Source organism: Oryx dammah, unplaced genomic scaffold (assembly GCF_014754425.2).
Source record: "Oryx dammah isolate SB20612 unplaced genomic scaffold, SCBI_Odam_1.1 HiC_scaffold_9, whole genome shotgun sequence".
Taxonomy (NCBI): Eukaryota; Metazoa; Chordata; class Mammalia; order Artiodactyla; family Bovidae; genus Oryx; species Oryx dammah.
Window position 1 is genome coordinate 29,914,580 of NW_024070193.1, and position 16,434 is coordinate 29,931,013.

At 40.0% G+C, this 16,434-nt stretch overlaps 1 protein-coding gene across 6 annotated transcripts in view; it reads right to left on the minus strand.

The window, feature by feature from the left end:
- FOXP1 (forkhead box P1) overlaps positions 1–16,434 on the minus strand; it is a 622,522-nt gene that overhangs the window by 236,034 nt on the left and 370,054 nt on the right. For all 6 annotated transcript variants that reach the window (XM_040247247.1, XM_040247245.1, XM_040247242.1 and 3 more), the window contains one exon: positions 925–1,112. In XM_040247247.1, the coding sequence (XP_040103181.1) occupies positions 925–1,101 (177 nt within the window). In that variant the 5' untranslated portion in view covers positions 1,102–1,112. The remainder of the gene's footprint in view (positions 1–924; positions 1,113–16,434) is intronic.

The window sequence follows — 16,434 nt, forward strand, 5'->3', positions numbered from 1 at the left end:
AAACACTAAAATGCAACAAAAATCATTCATGATCATTAATAAAAATGTATACTATTTCCTAATTCCAAGAGAGGCTGTGAAAACAATGCTTATCTTCAAGCAAATGCTATTTACTTACTTGAATTTGCATCAACACTTTGGCCAACCAGCAACATTCACCTTGTCACACCCTTTGCCATTTGTAAATAGTTTACCAGTCAATCACAGTTACCCATATAAATGCCTACAAAGGATATAACAAGAATGAGTATGTCCCAACTTGTGATCATTTGGGGTAGCCACCAAAAAGGGATACTTTTAAAAAATGGTAAGATTTAGTCACATACCAACTGCTATATGGATATAAGAAACATTTCTAAGTGGCCTATCTCCCTAAACTGTGAGTAACAGCAAGCAATTTCTTAAACCAATGCCTGCATTATTGATGTCTTATTATCTAACCAGTTTTGCTTGGGTATTTCTCCTTATTCCTACTTTCCTTGCTTATAGCCCTTGTTTCTCCTGTATCCTTGACCCCTTATTTGTTTCCTTCTTCCTAAGGCTTAATAAATCTATTTATCGTTGTTTTTTTTTTTTTTTTTAACTCAAGCATTAGGAACCATTTCTCCAAAGATTTGTTTTATTCCAAGTAGTTAAACTTCAGGCTGGCATATTAGGGGCTCCAAGGAAGTGGCCAGAGGTCCACCCGATCTCACAACAACCATTCCCCAAGACAGAGGGGCCTCCCAAGACTGAAATGACAAAAGCTTGAGAATTTGTTTCTTAAAGCCAATGGCTGGGGCCCCGGTGCACTAGTGGCTTAAAAGATGCTGCGTACAGTCAGACAGCTGGCTGAGTATCAGATGGTCACGGTGGTCAAGCGTGTGGCGAAACAGCAGCATCCGCACCCACTTCCCTCCATAGCCCGACTCCAGCGCATGGTACCTGCTGCTGCTGCTGCACGTGGGCCAGATCGGCCGTCCCCACGTCCACGGCCGGCGTCTCCCCGTTGGACCGCCCTTCCCGAAGACTGCCGCACTCTAATAAGTGGTTGCCGCCGCTAGACCCATTCTGGATGGCTGAACCGTTACTTTTTGTCTCAGTCCCAGATTCTTGCATCATGACTCAAAAACCTGATTTGCAGGAAGGAGCCAGGGAGAAAGAAAAAAGCAGCTGTTAGCACAGTTGTTGTACATAAGGAGAAGGGCCCTGCCTTCAATGTTGCCAAAATCTGTAAACAGTTGTCATTTTCTTTCATTCAACTTATCCCTTATTAGTGGTCCAATAGTCTAGTTTCTGAAGATGGAACTGTTGGTCCAAATTCAAGTTTTAATGGATCCACTGTATAGCACAGGGAACTCTACCTATATTCTCTAATAGCTTCTATGGGAAAACAATCTGAAAAAGAAAAGATACATGTATATGTACAAGTGAATCACTTTGCTGTACACCTGAACTAACACAACATTGCAAAACAACTATAATATAAAATAGAAATTAAAAACTTTAAAAGAAAAGCAAATTCAACTTTTAGTAGTATTGTTGTATGTATGCTATCTTTTTCCTCAGAAAAAAATAACATTGTCAAACGAACTTAGAATTTATGGTTAAATTCCTGTGATTATATCTGGATGTTTTGCTCAAAAACCAGTAAGTCGTTTCATTCAGGTATTAGGTGTAACACTTAAGTTTAGTATGTATAGGCTCTGTATGATGTATTACACTCTTAAAGAAGTATTTTCCAAATGTAGTCTATCAGCAGATAACGCACCTTAGCAAGAGGCCTCCTGAGGTATTAATTCATGCTAAAACCCCTTACAGTCAAAACTCCAAAAGCGCTCTAAAGATTTGCACTCCCTGGCATCATTCAAGTATCGGAACTTTTCAAAACTGGCCATTCCAATAAGATAGGCTACTTTGAGAGAGGGAGGGGGGAGTCGCAACTTTTCAGAGGCTCAATAAATTGACTCTTGTCTTTGTCTTATGGCTAAAATTGCCCTGAGAAGTCCCATTCAGAGTTACATGTTTCTCATACTGAAGGCCTAACGTCTGGTCTGGTTTAAGGTGTGAAAGGTCTAGGCCTTCTTATGCTTATTTTGGAGAAAATGTTGCCTAGGCAGATTAAAAAAAAATAATTCTAAATTTGAAAGTGTAAAGTGCAAGTTGCTCAGTCGTTTCCGACTCTTTGCGACCCCATGGACTATACATGTCCATGGAATTCTCCAGGCCAGAATACTGGAGTGGGTAGCCTTTTCATTCTCCAGGGGATCTTCCCAACCCAGGGATCAAACCCAGGTCTCCCACATTGCAGGCAGATTCTTTACCAGCTGAGCCACAAGGGAAGCCCGAATTGGAAAGTACTAAACATAAAAAAATCTTAATATATATATATATATACAGGATTGCATAAAGGATTATTATAGTAATCCCCTCTTTATCCACAGGGGATACATTCCAAGATCCAGAGTGGATGACTACTGAACCCTATATACAGTGTGTTTTCTCCTATACATACATACCTAAGGTTAAGTTTAATTTCTAAATAAGAGATTAATGGTGATAACTAAATAAAAGAACAATTATAACAATATACTAGAGTGAAAGTTATGTGAGGAGGTCTCTCTCAAAATATCTTGCTGGACGTATTTAATACCTTTTCCAGCTTAAATAAGCACTTTTCAGACACTCTGATCACAACTTCTGCTGTTTAAAGTACAAGAGCAAAACTAGTATCCCCTTCTTTTTTCTTCATCACAAATTCCTGGATAGAAGATTGGTTCTTCACCACATGACTTTTTTCCTTCCTTATTGAGAACTTTCCCTTTTCCCTTAAAGGAAGCACTTTATGGCTCCTCTTTGGCACATCTGAAGTACCAGCATCACTAGTCTTAATGCTTGAACACTAGCACTTGAACATGAGCCCTGTGATACCTGGACACAACTGAGATGGCTGCTGAATGAAAAATGGGTGGGCAACGCTAGGCAAAGGGATGATTCCAGTCCTGGGGAACTCGGAGCAGGATGGTGAGATTTCATCTCGCTGAGAAGGGCGTGGAATCTAAAACTTAAGAACTGCTTACTTTTGGAATTTTCCATTTAATATTGTCAGACTGAGGAAAACAAACCTCAGAGAGTGAAGCTGTGGATTTGGGGGGCAGGGGGACTACTTAAGACAAATTCAGTCTGACGTCAGAGTTCTTCGCTATGTGTTTTTTAAAGCTGAGGTAAAGAAAGGGCCAAACAATGAACATTTTAGGGTCACACTCCAGGCTGAGAGGCCAGACACAAACAATGATCACTAAAGGGAGATGATAATTCAAACATCCAAGCTAAGGAATGCCCAAATAATTAAGACAACTGGGAAATACCAATCTTAGATAAAAGGGCAGAAAACTTTTACACAAATTGATTCAAATCATGGATGACACATATACACAAAGTGTTGCAGATTTCTGCCCCGTAGATGAAATCTGTGGCAACACGCAAATTTAAACACTCTAGGCATCTGTATAGGAGGGTGTCTTCCTGTAAGACATTGCTTTAAGTCTGTTCTATACTCATACAAAAACAACTGGGGAAATTAAGAACAGAAAAATCCATATCTTTTTTCCTTTCCATGCATAGTATAATCCAATGTAATGACAAATTTCATAAACCCAGAAGACATACACACACACACACACACACACACACACATTAAAGTTAATCCAATTCTGAACTGGATTAAGAATGGCATTTTTTGTGAACAGGTGGAAAACAAACTCAGACACAACAGCTGATTCACTCTTGTCTCTTTAGATCAGATATTTCAGTGATTATAGTCCTTTGAAAATTGCATTCATATCTTACTGTCTGCAGAGTGAAGAATCTACCAAAAAAGAATTAAAACTTTAAGATGCAAGAACCAGGCAAAGCAAGTATCTAGTTCATCACCAAAAAACCCCACCAAATTTCTGAAACGTAGGTATTTTTTGGTCCCCCAGCATTTTAGTTTCTCTGTCATAAACTTTCCCATGTGTACAGAAGCTAAGAAAAAAAAAAAGTGTTTAAGGAAATAGTCGTTTTAGTACTAAGCAAGGAAACCCATTTAGGTTTTAGGGTATGTCACAAGCATATCTAAACAAAAAAGGAAAAAAAATGTTTTTAACCTTCCAGAAAGCCTGTCCATATCAGGGGTTTCCCACTCCGCAAAAACAATGCTTTTGTCTATACCTAAACTCTATACCTGCCCTCAGAATGGGACATATTTAGCCAAATAGCCCATCCTCAGGAAGCACTGCTACAGGTAAAATACATGGCTTTCAAGTCACGTTGGCCAATGGGCTCCCAGATCTGAAGACAAGTGTCAAAGAGACTGACCCAGCGCCCTTTTCCTGGGTTTGACAACATCGTGGTGGGTGGAGTCAGAGTAATATCCAGTGCACAATCTGATGAGAAGGTTCGCTCCATGCAGTTCCAAAGAAGACTGCTAAGTCCTCCAGCACAAGTTTCGCAGGCATCAAGCCAAGCAGCTTGGCTTGGGGACTAGGTTTGTGAGAGTGCAGGCTTTGGGATCGAAATTGCGTACAGGATTATTTTGGTCCGAGGATGTCCTTAATTAGTCAAGTGCTAACTGTAGTATGTTGGTTGGAAGATTTAAATTTTGCTATAATCTCCCACACCAATCAGGAGAAAACAGGTTTTTTGAAAAGCACATGTGAAAAAATGAGGAGTGTCGATGTCTAAGAATGTTTCTAACAATATCTGGGCTGGCAGTTTTTTCTTTCTATGGAACGTTTCAAGCTATTTAATAAGGCTTTTCTATTTGTATCATATGCACAAACTACAAAGCCCTCTGATGTACTTTTCAAACACAGAAGTATTCTATGAGGGAGAAAAGGCTATTCCCATTTTATAGATAAGAAAACTAAACCTCAGCAAGTTAGGCAGACACGAACTTGTCCATTCCATAAAGGATGAGCAAATTTCCAATTTGCAAAGTCCTGCACTAGGTAGTGAATTAGGACATCTACACAAAGAAAATGGAGTCAAAACCCAAAAAGACAACGATGAAGGTGGTAGGTAGACAAGGAAAAAACATCTGAAGTACAAAGCCAAAGGTGTCAGCATGCTAGCCAAACACTGTACTTGAGGTTTTTCTACTGAGTTTTACAATTTTAGACTCATCTAAAGCAAGTCACAGGAGAGGGATCTCTGTTCTCTGGCTTAGAATGCTGAGCTCTCTTCTTGGGTGCTTGTCACAAGCACCTAGTGTGGGTGACCTCCGCCTCCCTCTGGGACAACCTAGACAATGATCTGCTTTGCTCCATGACAAACTGAAAACAAGAAAGGACACACAGTCATCCAAAGAGCCTAAACAGGAACGGCATGGCATGGGCACGAAGGGCATGGCCGTGCCAGGCCCCCTAACAAGTGCTTTCTCAAAAAACAAAAGCCAAACCTCCCTCCAGCCTTCTCTATGACTTCTCTGAAGGAGCTGGGCGTGTTTAAATCACATATGATCCATTCAACATAACCGCACAAAAGCTGATGCTACAATCGTACAGATGTCGGAAAGCTTACGAAAGCCAAAATGGCCCGCTTCTCATCTTACTTGGAAACATTACAGCGCTACTGATTTCAAAAGATCGATTTTTGTGCTGGAGGGACTTGTAGGAGGGATAAGAACTGAGTTTAGTGTGCTTATTTATTGTCGTTGCCAATAGAGCTGCTCTCTGGAAGTATTCTGGAAAATTCATAATGTCCAGGCCAATGTATTTATAGTAAATGAAGGCAATGCTTTCTTATTATGATTATTTCCTTGGTTACAGTGTTGATGCTGAAAATTTAAGGAAAATAAAACCCTTGTTATCATGCTTGTGAAAGATTTTAAGCTAACAAAAAGTTCAGTCTTGATTCCAGGGCAGTTAATTAAGGTTGACCAAGTCAGGCAGAAGTAAATTAACTTGGCTGATCAATTATTTATATGAAGCAGAATAAATGCCCTTAAAGAACTTGGTCGGTTCATGAAAGGATGTGTAAATTAAACTAAACATAGTTTTGTAAAATATATTTATATGTCTATGGGGAGAGGAGAAGAAAAGTTAACTGCAAGATCACTTTTTAGGAAAATGATTAAGAGTGATTACACGGTCCTTCTCCCACTCCATCCCCTCCCTTTTCCGCCTCCCTCCCCCACCAAAATACCCTCTTTCTCATTGTTCATCCATGTGTGAGGAAGGAAGGAAAATGGTATGCACTTTGAAGAGACAAGAGAGGCTTTGAAAAAAAAAGGAAGGATGGAAAGGTGAAATGAAGGAAGTGATGGAGGGAAGGAGGGCTAGGAGAACTCTACAAATGGAGAGATTATGTGAGTGGTTGCACAAGCAGACCTCAGAGACACTGCAGGTTTGGTTCCAGACTATGGCAGGAAAACGAATATCTTAATAAAGCAAATATCACAATAAAGTGAGTCACACACATTTTTTGGTTTCCCAGTGCATAGAAAAGTTATGTTTCTACTCTATTGTAGTGCATTAAGTGTACAATAGCATTGTGTCTGGAAAAAAAGTATTCTGTTAGTAAAAAAAAGGTTTTTAATTAAAAACCTTTATTGCTGAAAAATGCTAACCACCATCTGAACCTTCAAGAAGTTGTAATCTTTATTGCAATAGTCATATAAAAAAACCACTGATTACAGAGCACTCTAATAAGTATAGTAATAATTTTTAAAATTTGAAATACAGTAAGAATGACAAATTTGTGATACCAAGACACAAAGTGAGTAAAATCTACTGGAAAAAAATGGGGCTGAAAGACTTGTTGGATACAGGGTTGCCAAAAGCCTCCAATTTATAAACAGGAAAATGCAGTGTCTGTGAAGCACAGTAAGGTGAAGTGCAGTAAAAGGAGGGTATGTCTGTATTTTCAAAATCTTGATCATGTGGCTCTGACCCAATTATCAGTTAGACTCCACACAGGGTTTGTAGGTGAGTTAAAAAAGAGTGAGAGTCAGCCTAGTTCTTCTTCGAAAGAAGTACTCTTTAAAATCCTCACATTGCAGCATGAAGATTCAAAATCCTTAACAATCATCTCCACATGGTTCAGGAAAGAAGAAATCATAGCTGTTTGTATTAAGAAATAAAACCAACACACACTTTCAGGTCTCATTAGATAAATGAACTATTCCCTTTAAATGTGTGAAGGATTTACCTCGCCATACTATACACACCAAGGAGTTTTAAGGTGTGCAGAAGGAAATGGCAACCCACTCCAGTATTCTTGCCTGGAGAATCCCATGGACGGAGGAGCTTGGTGGGCTACAGTCCACGGGTCGCAAAGAGTCGGACACGACTGAGCGACTTCAAATTTCAAAAAAGGGGAACTTATTCCCCATCGTAGTTCAGTGGAGTGACCTGGGAAACTAACCCACCTGGTACTCTCACTTCCTCTCATTCGAGTCAGGGAATCAAATATCAAAAGCATCTAGATCTAGATGGAAATCAGGGCCTCCGTGTAGAAGAGGGGTCTACGCTTCCCAGAAAGAGAGACACAAGCTTCCCAATCTTTCACCCTTTACCTGGGAAGATGCTACTGAGGCAGGTGGCAGTGAGGAGACACAGGGCCGGTGAAGCGGATTACAGGAAGCAAGTGAAGCAAGGGCATGATGGAAGGGCCACAGCGGGAAGACACTTACTGAATGACTGTCTACAACTGGCAATCTCACAGCATACTCTCAAAGACAAAAGCAGCGGGGGAGGAGGAACTGGAGAACCGGCCTGACCACAGCTGATTATTTTCTCATCTGACAGTACTTCCACAAACTGTCTTTGAACTCTTTAGGCACGCTTCTGTCCGTCCACTGATCCCATTAGCAGCAGTCCCATTGCATGGAACAACCATCCTAGAGCCAAGTTAAGGTAGAGGAGTCAGAGTGCTAACTAAGCTGTGAAGGCACCATCTCCCAAAGCCAAACTTTCATAATTATAACAGAAAGGCGTAAATTTTCTAATGCATGGCAGTTCAAAAAGTAATCAAGGGAATGAGCCGGAGGGCTATTTTAATGTATGCAAAGCTAGTGACCCACAGTAAATGGGAAGTAAGCCACAGTGAATACAAAGTAATGCATACAGACTGAAGTCCTGGTCTGATGAGGGACGGCTAAAATTAACACCCAATTAATTTCCGAATTGACAAACAAATGAAACCCATAAATCTACTTTCTCATTAATTTTCTCGTGGTATAATTTAAAGCAGTAATATGAGGGCAAAAATTGAGCACTATCCATCATAAATATCAAAAAGATAGCACTGTAACACCATAAATTATGCATATTACCTGTTGTTAAAAATGATTTATGTATTATCAACTTTATCATGCACTGTACATGTCTACATCTATCTTTAAAAATCTGGAATTTCGTGTAGTACTTAACGAAGAAAAAGTTAAGGAGCAATGAAGTGGTCAAAAGCATCTTAAAAAAAAACCAAGTGGCAACTTAGTCATATGGGAGCATCTAGGGTAAAACTGGAATCTTCATCGGTCCCAGGTTAGTATGGAGGGAGAATATTATGCAGGTGATGGTCTGGGCTGCTCTGGGAGGAGAAATCAAGACGCTCCAGGAAGCACTGGCATTTGGGGACTAAAGGAGTTACTCCTCTCTCTGGCCTTCAAGAATGCAGGAAACACAGGGTTTGGTGTGAGAAAGGAATGAGTACAGGCAACAACACGGTGGATGCATCTAGAGAGCCAGACTCCCTAACAGCAGGGATTTGGTGAAACAAGGAATTCAGGTCAGTTGGTGAGAAACTTGAGATGAAAATTCTGTTCATTGTTAACAGGAAATAATTAATAACAATAATACTGCAAATTTATAACAACAGTAATAATATAGCTCTCTTAATCTTTATAGTGCAAAGGAGGGGAAAAAAGAAATATGAACTAGGTTTTTACTTATCAAACTAGAAGCACTTTTATTTATCAATTAAATGGAAGAAAAAGCATCCCGATTAAAATGATTTCCTTCTGCACCTCTCCATCTCCATTTGTTTAATAAGAATTAAAAAGCACAAAATTCCTTTCTCTCCAACTTGACTTTCAGACACGCCTTGAACGGAATAGGAATCCAATATATAACTGCTGAATTTTTAACTAAACGATTACACAACAGGAAAATTCAAATCCAACCTCTCAATCAAATGAGATCAAGGGCCTGTAGTCACCACCTTTTATGTTGCTTCTTTTAAAATATTCTTCTTCCTGTACTCGGGAATGACTAACTGTTTTGGAGTTCTAAAACTCAGAAAAGAACTTCAGCCATTAAATCATTTTAAGTCTTCACAGAAGTAAGACTGTCCCAGTTTGCTGAAAATGTAAAGATAATCAACCAATAAAAAACTCTACCAAAACCCATGGTGAACATGTAATACACATGAGGATAATTCAGAGGCCTGGAGATGGTAAATAACAGGATGTTTAATTTTCCCTGTAATTCATGACTCGGAAGAGAGTTAGTAGAATAAGGCTGAAATAAAGAGGAGAGTGAAAAAGTTGGCTTAAAGCTCAACATTGAGAAAACGAAGATCAGGGCATCTGGTCCCATTACTTCATGGGAAATAGATGGGGAAACAGTGGAAACAGTGTCAGACTTTATTTTGGGGGGTCCAAAATCACTGCAGATGGTGACTGCAGACATGAAATTAAAAAGACGCTTACTCCTTGGAAGGAAAGTTATGACCAACCTAGACAGCATATTCAAAAGCAGAGACATTACTTTGCCAACAAAGGTCCGTCTAGTCAAGGCTATGGTTTTTCCTGTGGTCATGTATGGATGTGAGAGTTGGACTGAGAAGAAAGCTGAGCACCGAAGAATTGATGCTTTTGAACTGTGGTGCTGGAGAAGACTCTTCAGAGTCCTTTGGACTGCAAGGAGAGCCAACCAGTCCATCCTAAAGGAGATCAGTCCTGGGTGTTCATTGGAAGCACTGATGCTAAAGCTGAAACTCCAGTACTTTGGCCACCTCATGCAAAGAGTTGACTTACTGGAAAAGACTCTGATGCTGGGAGGGATTAGGGGCAGGAGGAGAAGGGGATGACAGAGAATGAGATGGCTGGATGGCATCACCGACTCGATGGACATGAGTTTGAGTGAACTCTGGGAGTTGGTCATGGACCGGGAGGCCTGGTGTGCTGCAATTCGTGGGGTCACAAAGAGTCGGACACGACTGAGTGACTGAACTGAAATGAAAATGATGGTCTTAACAACAACAAATGATTTCCCTTTTCTACCAGGCTTTCCGTGTGAAGACGGGACTTCAACCTTTCAAGGAAAAAGCATTTCTGAACTTCAATTCCAGGGTAGTAAAACTTTTCAGGGAAACTATAGATGCCTCAGTCTTGTGACTTGTCATAACTAAACCTTCTGGAACACTGTACTCTTTATATTAAGAAGACATCAAGAAGGGCAGATAACAACATGCCAACCTCTTAAAAGTTACAGATCTCTAATTTATAGTTTTAGAGGGTCAGTGACCACTGGTCTTTTTTTCTGCTCTCTCCCAGTAGATGAGACTTTAGGTGCTGTAATCATAGCAACTGTGAGCAAAGTATAGAAGTGAGAAGCCGCTCCAGGAGACAGAAGTACAAAGGAGAATCCATATCCACTCCCTGGCATATTAATCTAGACAAGCTCAAATAATTAAACAGAGCAAAAAGGAGCCTTGCCAGTTCAGGGCTAGGTTGTTTGCTTTGCCACAAGGAAGCCTCTGAAGCTTAAGGTATGATGCCGCCAGGTGTTCTGGGGAGCTTAATTAAAACGCATTTTCATTGAACAAAACACATTTTAAGTTTAAGAACTAACAAAGCCTACCAAACTTTAATCATTCGAACATTCAAACTGCTGCATTCTCAGAAAGAGTCTAATGGAATAAAGTGACCGACAACCAGGTCAGACTATATATATATTTTTCATTTCCATATTTTATATAGCTGAATTTACACAGAGTCGGATACCTAACAGCAATTAATGACCAGCGTGTTCCATGACACACTTCACGTGTCCCCCATTTCACCTGCAGCACTAACCGCTCTGGTGGCCACAGTGGACAATAAGCTCACAGCAATCATGGCAGCTTTGTGAGTGCCGGCCGTCAGAACTCTGTTGCTTGCATTTCTCTGTTGTGTGAAATGGACAATTATTTAATTTTATCCTTCAAAAACTCCACCTATGCATGTATATCCTTCTCCTACCAAAGCTACTCTCACAGAGAGATTAGCAGGCTTTTGCTGACATAAAAGACCACCATTTCTGGAAGGTCATGACCCCCTCAGCCTCCACCCTCAACCCAGTGTGTGGTGTATCCTTATAATTTACAGCAAACGCTAGCAGGCCCTGCCCAGTGTTGAAACAGAGGCAAAGTCAGAAACAGCAACAAACAGTAATTTAAAAAACAAAAACAAAGATGATGTGAGCTGAGTTTTTCTACTGTTTGCAAAATAGGACAAAGGACAGGCTTCTGTTGTGGTTGCCAGTGTCCTAGAGTCACACACACACACACATCACAGACACACAGACACACACACCACGGATACCTCAAGCTGTATAGAGAGATATAAGGTCTGCTTTACTTAACAAGAAATGATACAAGCATAAATGCATTTTAAAGTGAGGCAGGTAAGTGTAACAGAGAACCACAATACTAGCTTTTAAAAATATATCACTGATACTAACTGTATGCTGTCCTCTCAGGATGTCTTTATAGTACAGGGAATTATTCAGAATATAGTAAACTAAAAGTTAGTCTTCTTCTTTCAAACTTGTAGTATAGGCATCACAGAGGGTCCATATGGAGCCCACAGGACAACACACAACACATAAAAATACAAAACTCAAGGATTGTACCTTTCAAAGGTGACTGCCTTGTTCATAGCCCTAGACTTTTTCTCCTAGACCTTCTAAGTCCTTGTTTGTTCCACAAAGAGTTTTCTAGTCATCTGATGTTCTATTACTGAGCTAGTGGCCTTTCAGGAGAGCTCTCTCCCTTCTGAAAAAAGCAAACAACTGCATAGATATCATTACACTAAGGAAATCTCTTAGAAAAACCAAACAACTCGCTAATCTCTCCAGCCCCTTCATCCAAGCAAAAGATAAGAAAAGCAAACCTAAGTCTGTTTCAACCACATTCCAGGGACAAGTTCCCCTTTTCTTTCTTTATCAAAATTCTAGCATGTAAGTTTTTTTTTTTTTTTTAAATGTGTGTGTGTTTTTAAAAACAGACCTTGCAGGATAAACTGCTGCTCACACCCACAAACAAAGCAATATTTGTTTAATAACGATTGCTACCATGGGTACAGTAAACAAGGGGCCCAGCATTTGTGTTTATGAACAAACACATCATCTTACAAGAGTAATTTAACATTAACCAGGTGGAATAATCAACAGATTTCATAGGTGACACCAGGGGCAGGACTAATGTAAACAGAGCTGGGGAGGAGAGAGGGGCCACTCTCTGGGAATCAAGGTCGAGGTAAATGCATTACAGAGTAAACAGCTGCAAAGAAGCCAAGATAAACAAACAGTCATTCTTCTGACATTTAGAGAGGCAGAAAGGTTGTATGTTACATAGATCAGCTGCTGACCACCATGAAATCAAACCAGTTGGAGACCAGGCCTGCTTGTTTGCACAATGCCATGTTTGCTTATAAACAACAATTTGCAGTTACCAACCTCGCATTACTCATCATCATCTAAGCCAGAGTGAATCAAGTGAAATCTGGTTAACTCTTTACTGGTGACATTATTTGGCAATCCAAAAAAAAAGAAAAAAAAAAGCCTGACCCCCTTTAAGAAAAACAGGCTCCCCCACTTCCCTGCCCCAAATGAAAAACAAAACAAACAAAAAAAGAGTTCAGTCAATGCCCTTTTATTTCCTCGCTTGTAGATAAAAATAAAATATCTACATGGTTTAAACTACTATAGGTTGGATATGGTAAAAGCTTTAAAAGACTGTGATGTTTTCATGCTTGAGTAACCATGCATTCACTTCCTGGGCTCATCTTTTAACCATGAAATATATGAGTCAAACACCGACCTGGATCAGGAATGTTTTACCTAGGAGGAAAACCCTGATGTTACTTTCTCCTCGAGTTTCTTGATCCAAGATATCCTTAAGCACACTGGATCCACAAAGAGATCTGTAGTATTCTTAACCACCCAGTAAAAATCAAACTTCTGCCCCTTAAAAGACATTGGTTGATGTTACATACAAGTATGCAAAAGTTCACCTTGTCAGCATATCAAAGAAACCTTAAATCCTGGAAGCCAAGAGTGAAGAAGCTTAATCTGTCCACTAACAAAGTATCACAAAGAAATGTTTTATGTTCAAAAATCTGTTTCATGTGTGCTAACATGTTAAACAGCATGCTGTATATCAAAAGAAAGTTATCACACTGTATCGGAGATGCGATATTTAAGTAAACAATTTGCAATTATAACATGAACTTGGGAATCTATTTTACAGATACTTTACCATTAAACTACCTAATTTTGATACTTGTGAATAACATCTCTTCATTACTTAAAAGTTATAAAGCAACGACACACTGAAAGACAGTTTGGTAATTTATCTATATCTTACATGTGAAAAAGAAAGTGAAGTTGCTCAGTCATGTACGACTCTTTGTGACCCTATGGACTGTAGCCTACCAGGTTCCTCCTTGCCTGGGATTTTCCAGGCAACAATACTAGAGGAGGTTGCCACTTCCTTCTCCAGGAGGTCTTCCCGACTCAGGGATTGAACCCTGGTCTGCCGCATTGTAGGCAGACACTTTACCATCTGAGCCACCAGGGCAGTCCATATCTTAAGTCCATATCTTACATGTACAATCAGTTAATTAATTTTTAAAAACTTAGTATGTCAGTGCAAAGTATAGCAAAACACTGCTGGATATCCAAAGCAGAATTTGAAAATAAGAAAATGAAATTTAAAAAAACGACTAAAGACACACCTCAGAGGATTCTGGCAATTGCACTGATAAAGATTAGATTACTCAAATTTCTACCTCTGTCTGAAAATCTTAACAACATTGTACGGGTCCTTCCCGGCCACCCCAATTCCATTGTAACCCCCCTAGCCTTCTCTAACAGCTCTTGTTCCCAGTTCCTACTTCAGTAACCTGTTCTTTGCTCTGTGACACTAAAGTCACAGAGAAACAGAGGATTTTCTTTCGTGTTTTTGTTTTGCTGTACTGTGGGTTGCTTCCCAAGCCCGTCTCTGCTGACTGTCTGCTTTTCCCGAACCAACATAGCCCCTAAGGCTTCAGCAGTGTCTGGAGAAGAAATGTCCAAGGAGGGCTCCGTGCCGGCAGAGGAGGGAATCTCTCAGGCTCACGAACCTGTTACCACCATATAGACACAGGGAAGGGACACAGAGATGTCTCCTTTGTCCTAGCAAGCCCTCTGGGGCTTCGGCCGCTCCACTGTCCCAGAGAAGGAAACTCAGCCTTGCTCAACCCTGATGATGCAAGTCTGGCGGCCGAAACAACTAACACAGAGACTCTTCCTCAAATGCTTTGGGAACGGAACGTTCTCAAATTCCATGCTCTGTGCATGAGGCCGAGATAACTAGGAGACAGAGATGCCTTATCCCGTGTCCCAGCAAAACTCAAGGGAGAAAAAAATGAAGAAGTAAAAGCATAATATTGTGTTCTTCCATCCCTAGTTCCCACCTTTAATGGAAAAAGTGGATTACTCATTATTCACACTTCTAATTTTGTCCCGGCCTTCTCTTGACCTTCATTTTTATTTCCTATTCCTGAATTTTGGAAGAACTAGACTATTCGTAAAGGATTATAAATAGCGTTTACAATTCTAAATGGTAATCCAAAGAGCTATAACTGTTTCCCTTGGTAAAGGACAACACCAAACACATAACCATCACCCAAATGGAGGGAGACTCCTTTGAATTCCAGGATGATTCTACTGATTTCTTAGCATGGGTAGGACAGATAACATGCACTCTTCTTCCATCCCAACTGTGGTGTTACAGTTATCCTAACATACCTTCAGTCTTACCCGCATGTGTCTATTAGGTTGGTGCAAAGTAACTGCAGCTTTGCTTGGTTGAAATTTGCTACTGGACACTGGAATACATTCTTAAATAAATGTGGTTATACATACTTTTAATGTGTATTTCTCACTTCATGTTTTACGCTAATGACATTACTTGCTGTTCATTTTATATTCATTTTAGATTAGGGAAATAATGTTAGACAAAAAAGCAAATTCAAGTGATTTTCTTACTCGAGTTGAAAATGGGTCATAAAGCAGCAGAGACAACTCGCAACATCAACAACACATCTGGCTCAGGAACTGCTAACAAACATACAGTGCAGTGGCGGTTCAAGAAGTTCTGCAAAGGAGACGAGAGCCTTAGATGAGGGGCGCGGTGGCTGGCTATAGGAAGCTGACAAGGACCAGGGGAAAGAAACCATCAGAGCTGATCCTCTTACAGCTATACAAGAAGTTGCTGAAAAACTCAGTGTCACCCATTCTGCGGTCATTTGGCATTTGAAGCAAACTGGAAAGATGAAAAAGCTCAATAAGCGGGTGCCTCATGAGCTGACTGAGAATTCCAAAAATCGTCATTTTGAAGAGTCATCTTCTCTTATTCTACTCAACAACGAACCATTTCTAAATCAGACTGTGATGTGCAACAGAAGGTGCATCTTATATGACAGCTGGCAATGACCAGCTCAGTGGTTGGACAGAGAAGAAGGGCCAAAGCACTTCCCAAAGCCAAACTCGCAGCAAACAGAGGTCAGCGACACTGTTTGTTGTCTGCTGTCAGTCTGATCCAGTATGGCTTTCTGAATCCCGGCGAAACCATTACCTCTGAGAAATCTGCTCAGCAAATCGATGAGATGCACCCAAAACTGCAACGCCTGCAGCCGGCACTGGTCACAGAAAGGACCCAATTCTTTTCCACAACAGCGCCACATCTCGCCAGCTGACTACCACTTTTTCAAGCATCTTGACAACTTTTTTTTGCAGGGAAAACACTTCCACAATCAGCAGGAGGAAGAAGATACTCTCCAAGAATTCGTCGAATCCCAAACCACAGATTTTTCACTACAGGAATAAACAAACTTATTTCTCGTTGGCAAAAATGTCTTTGATTGTAATGGTTCCTATTTTGATTAATAAACAGGTGTTTGAGTCTAGTGATAATGATTTAAAATCCATGGTCCAAAACCATAATTACGTTTGCACTGACTTAATATTTACTTACTTTGTTCCCCATAGATCCCCAATTGCTTAGTTTCATTTACTAAAAAAATATTAATAAAGTAAAATAAATGAAAGAGGAAAAGACCATGCATTAAGAAGTCTTTCATGCCTTAACTTTCAACTGTTTATTTTTTACTTTTTAAAACGTTTTATTGAAATACTCTGATTTACAATGATGTGTTAGCTTGAT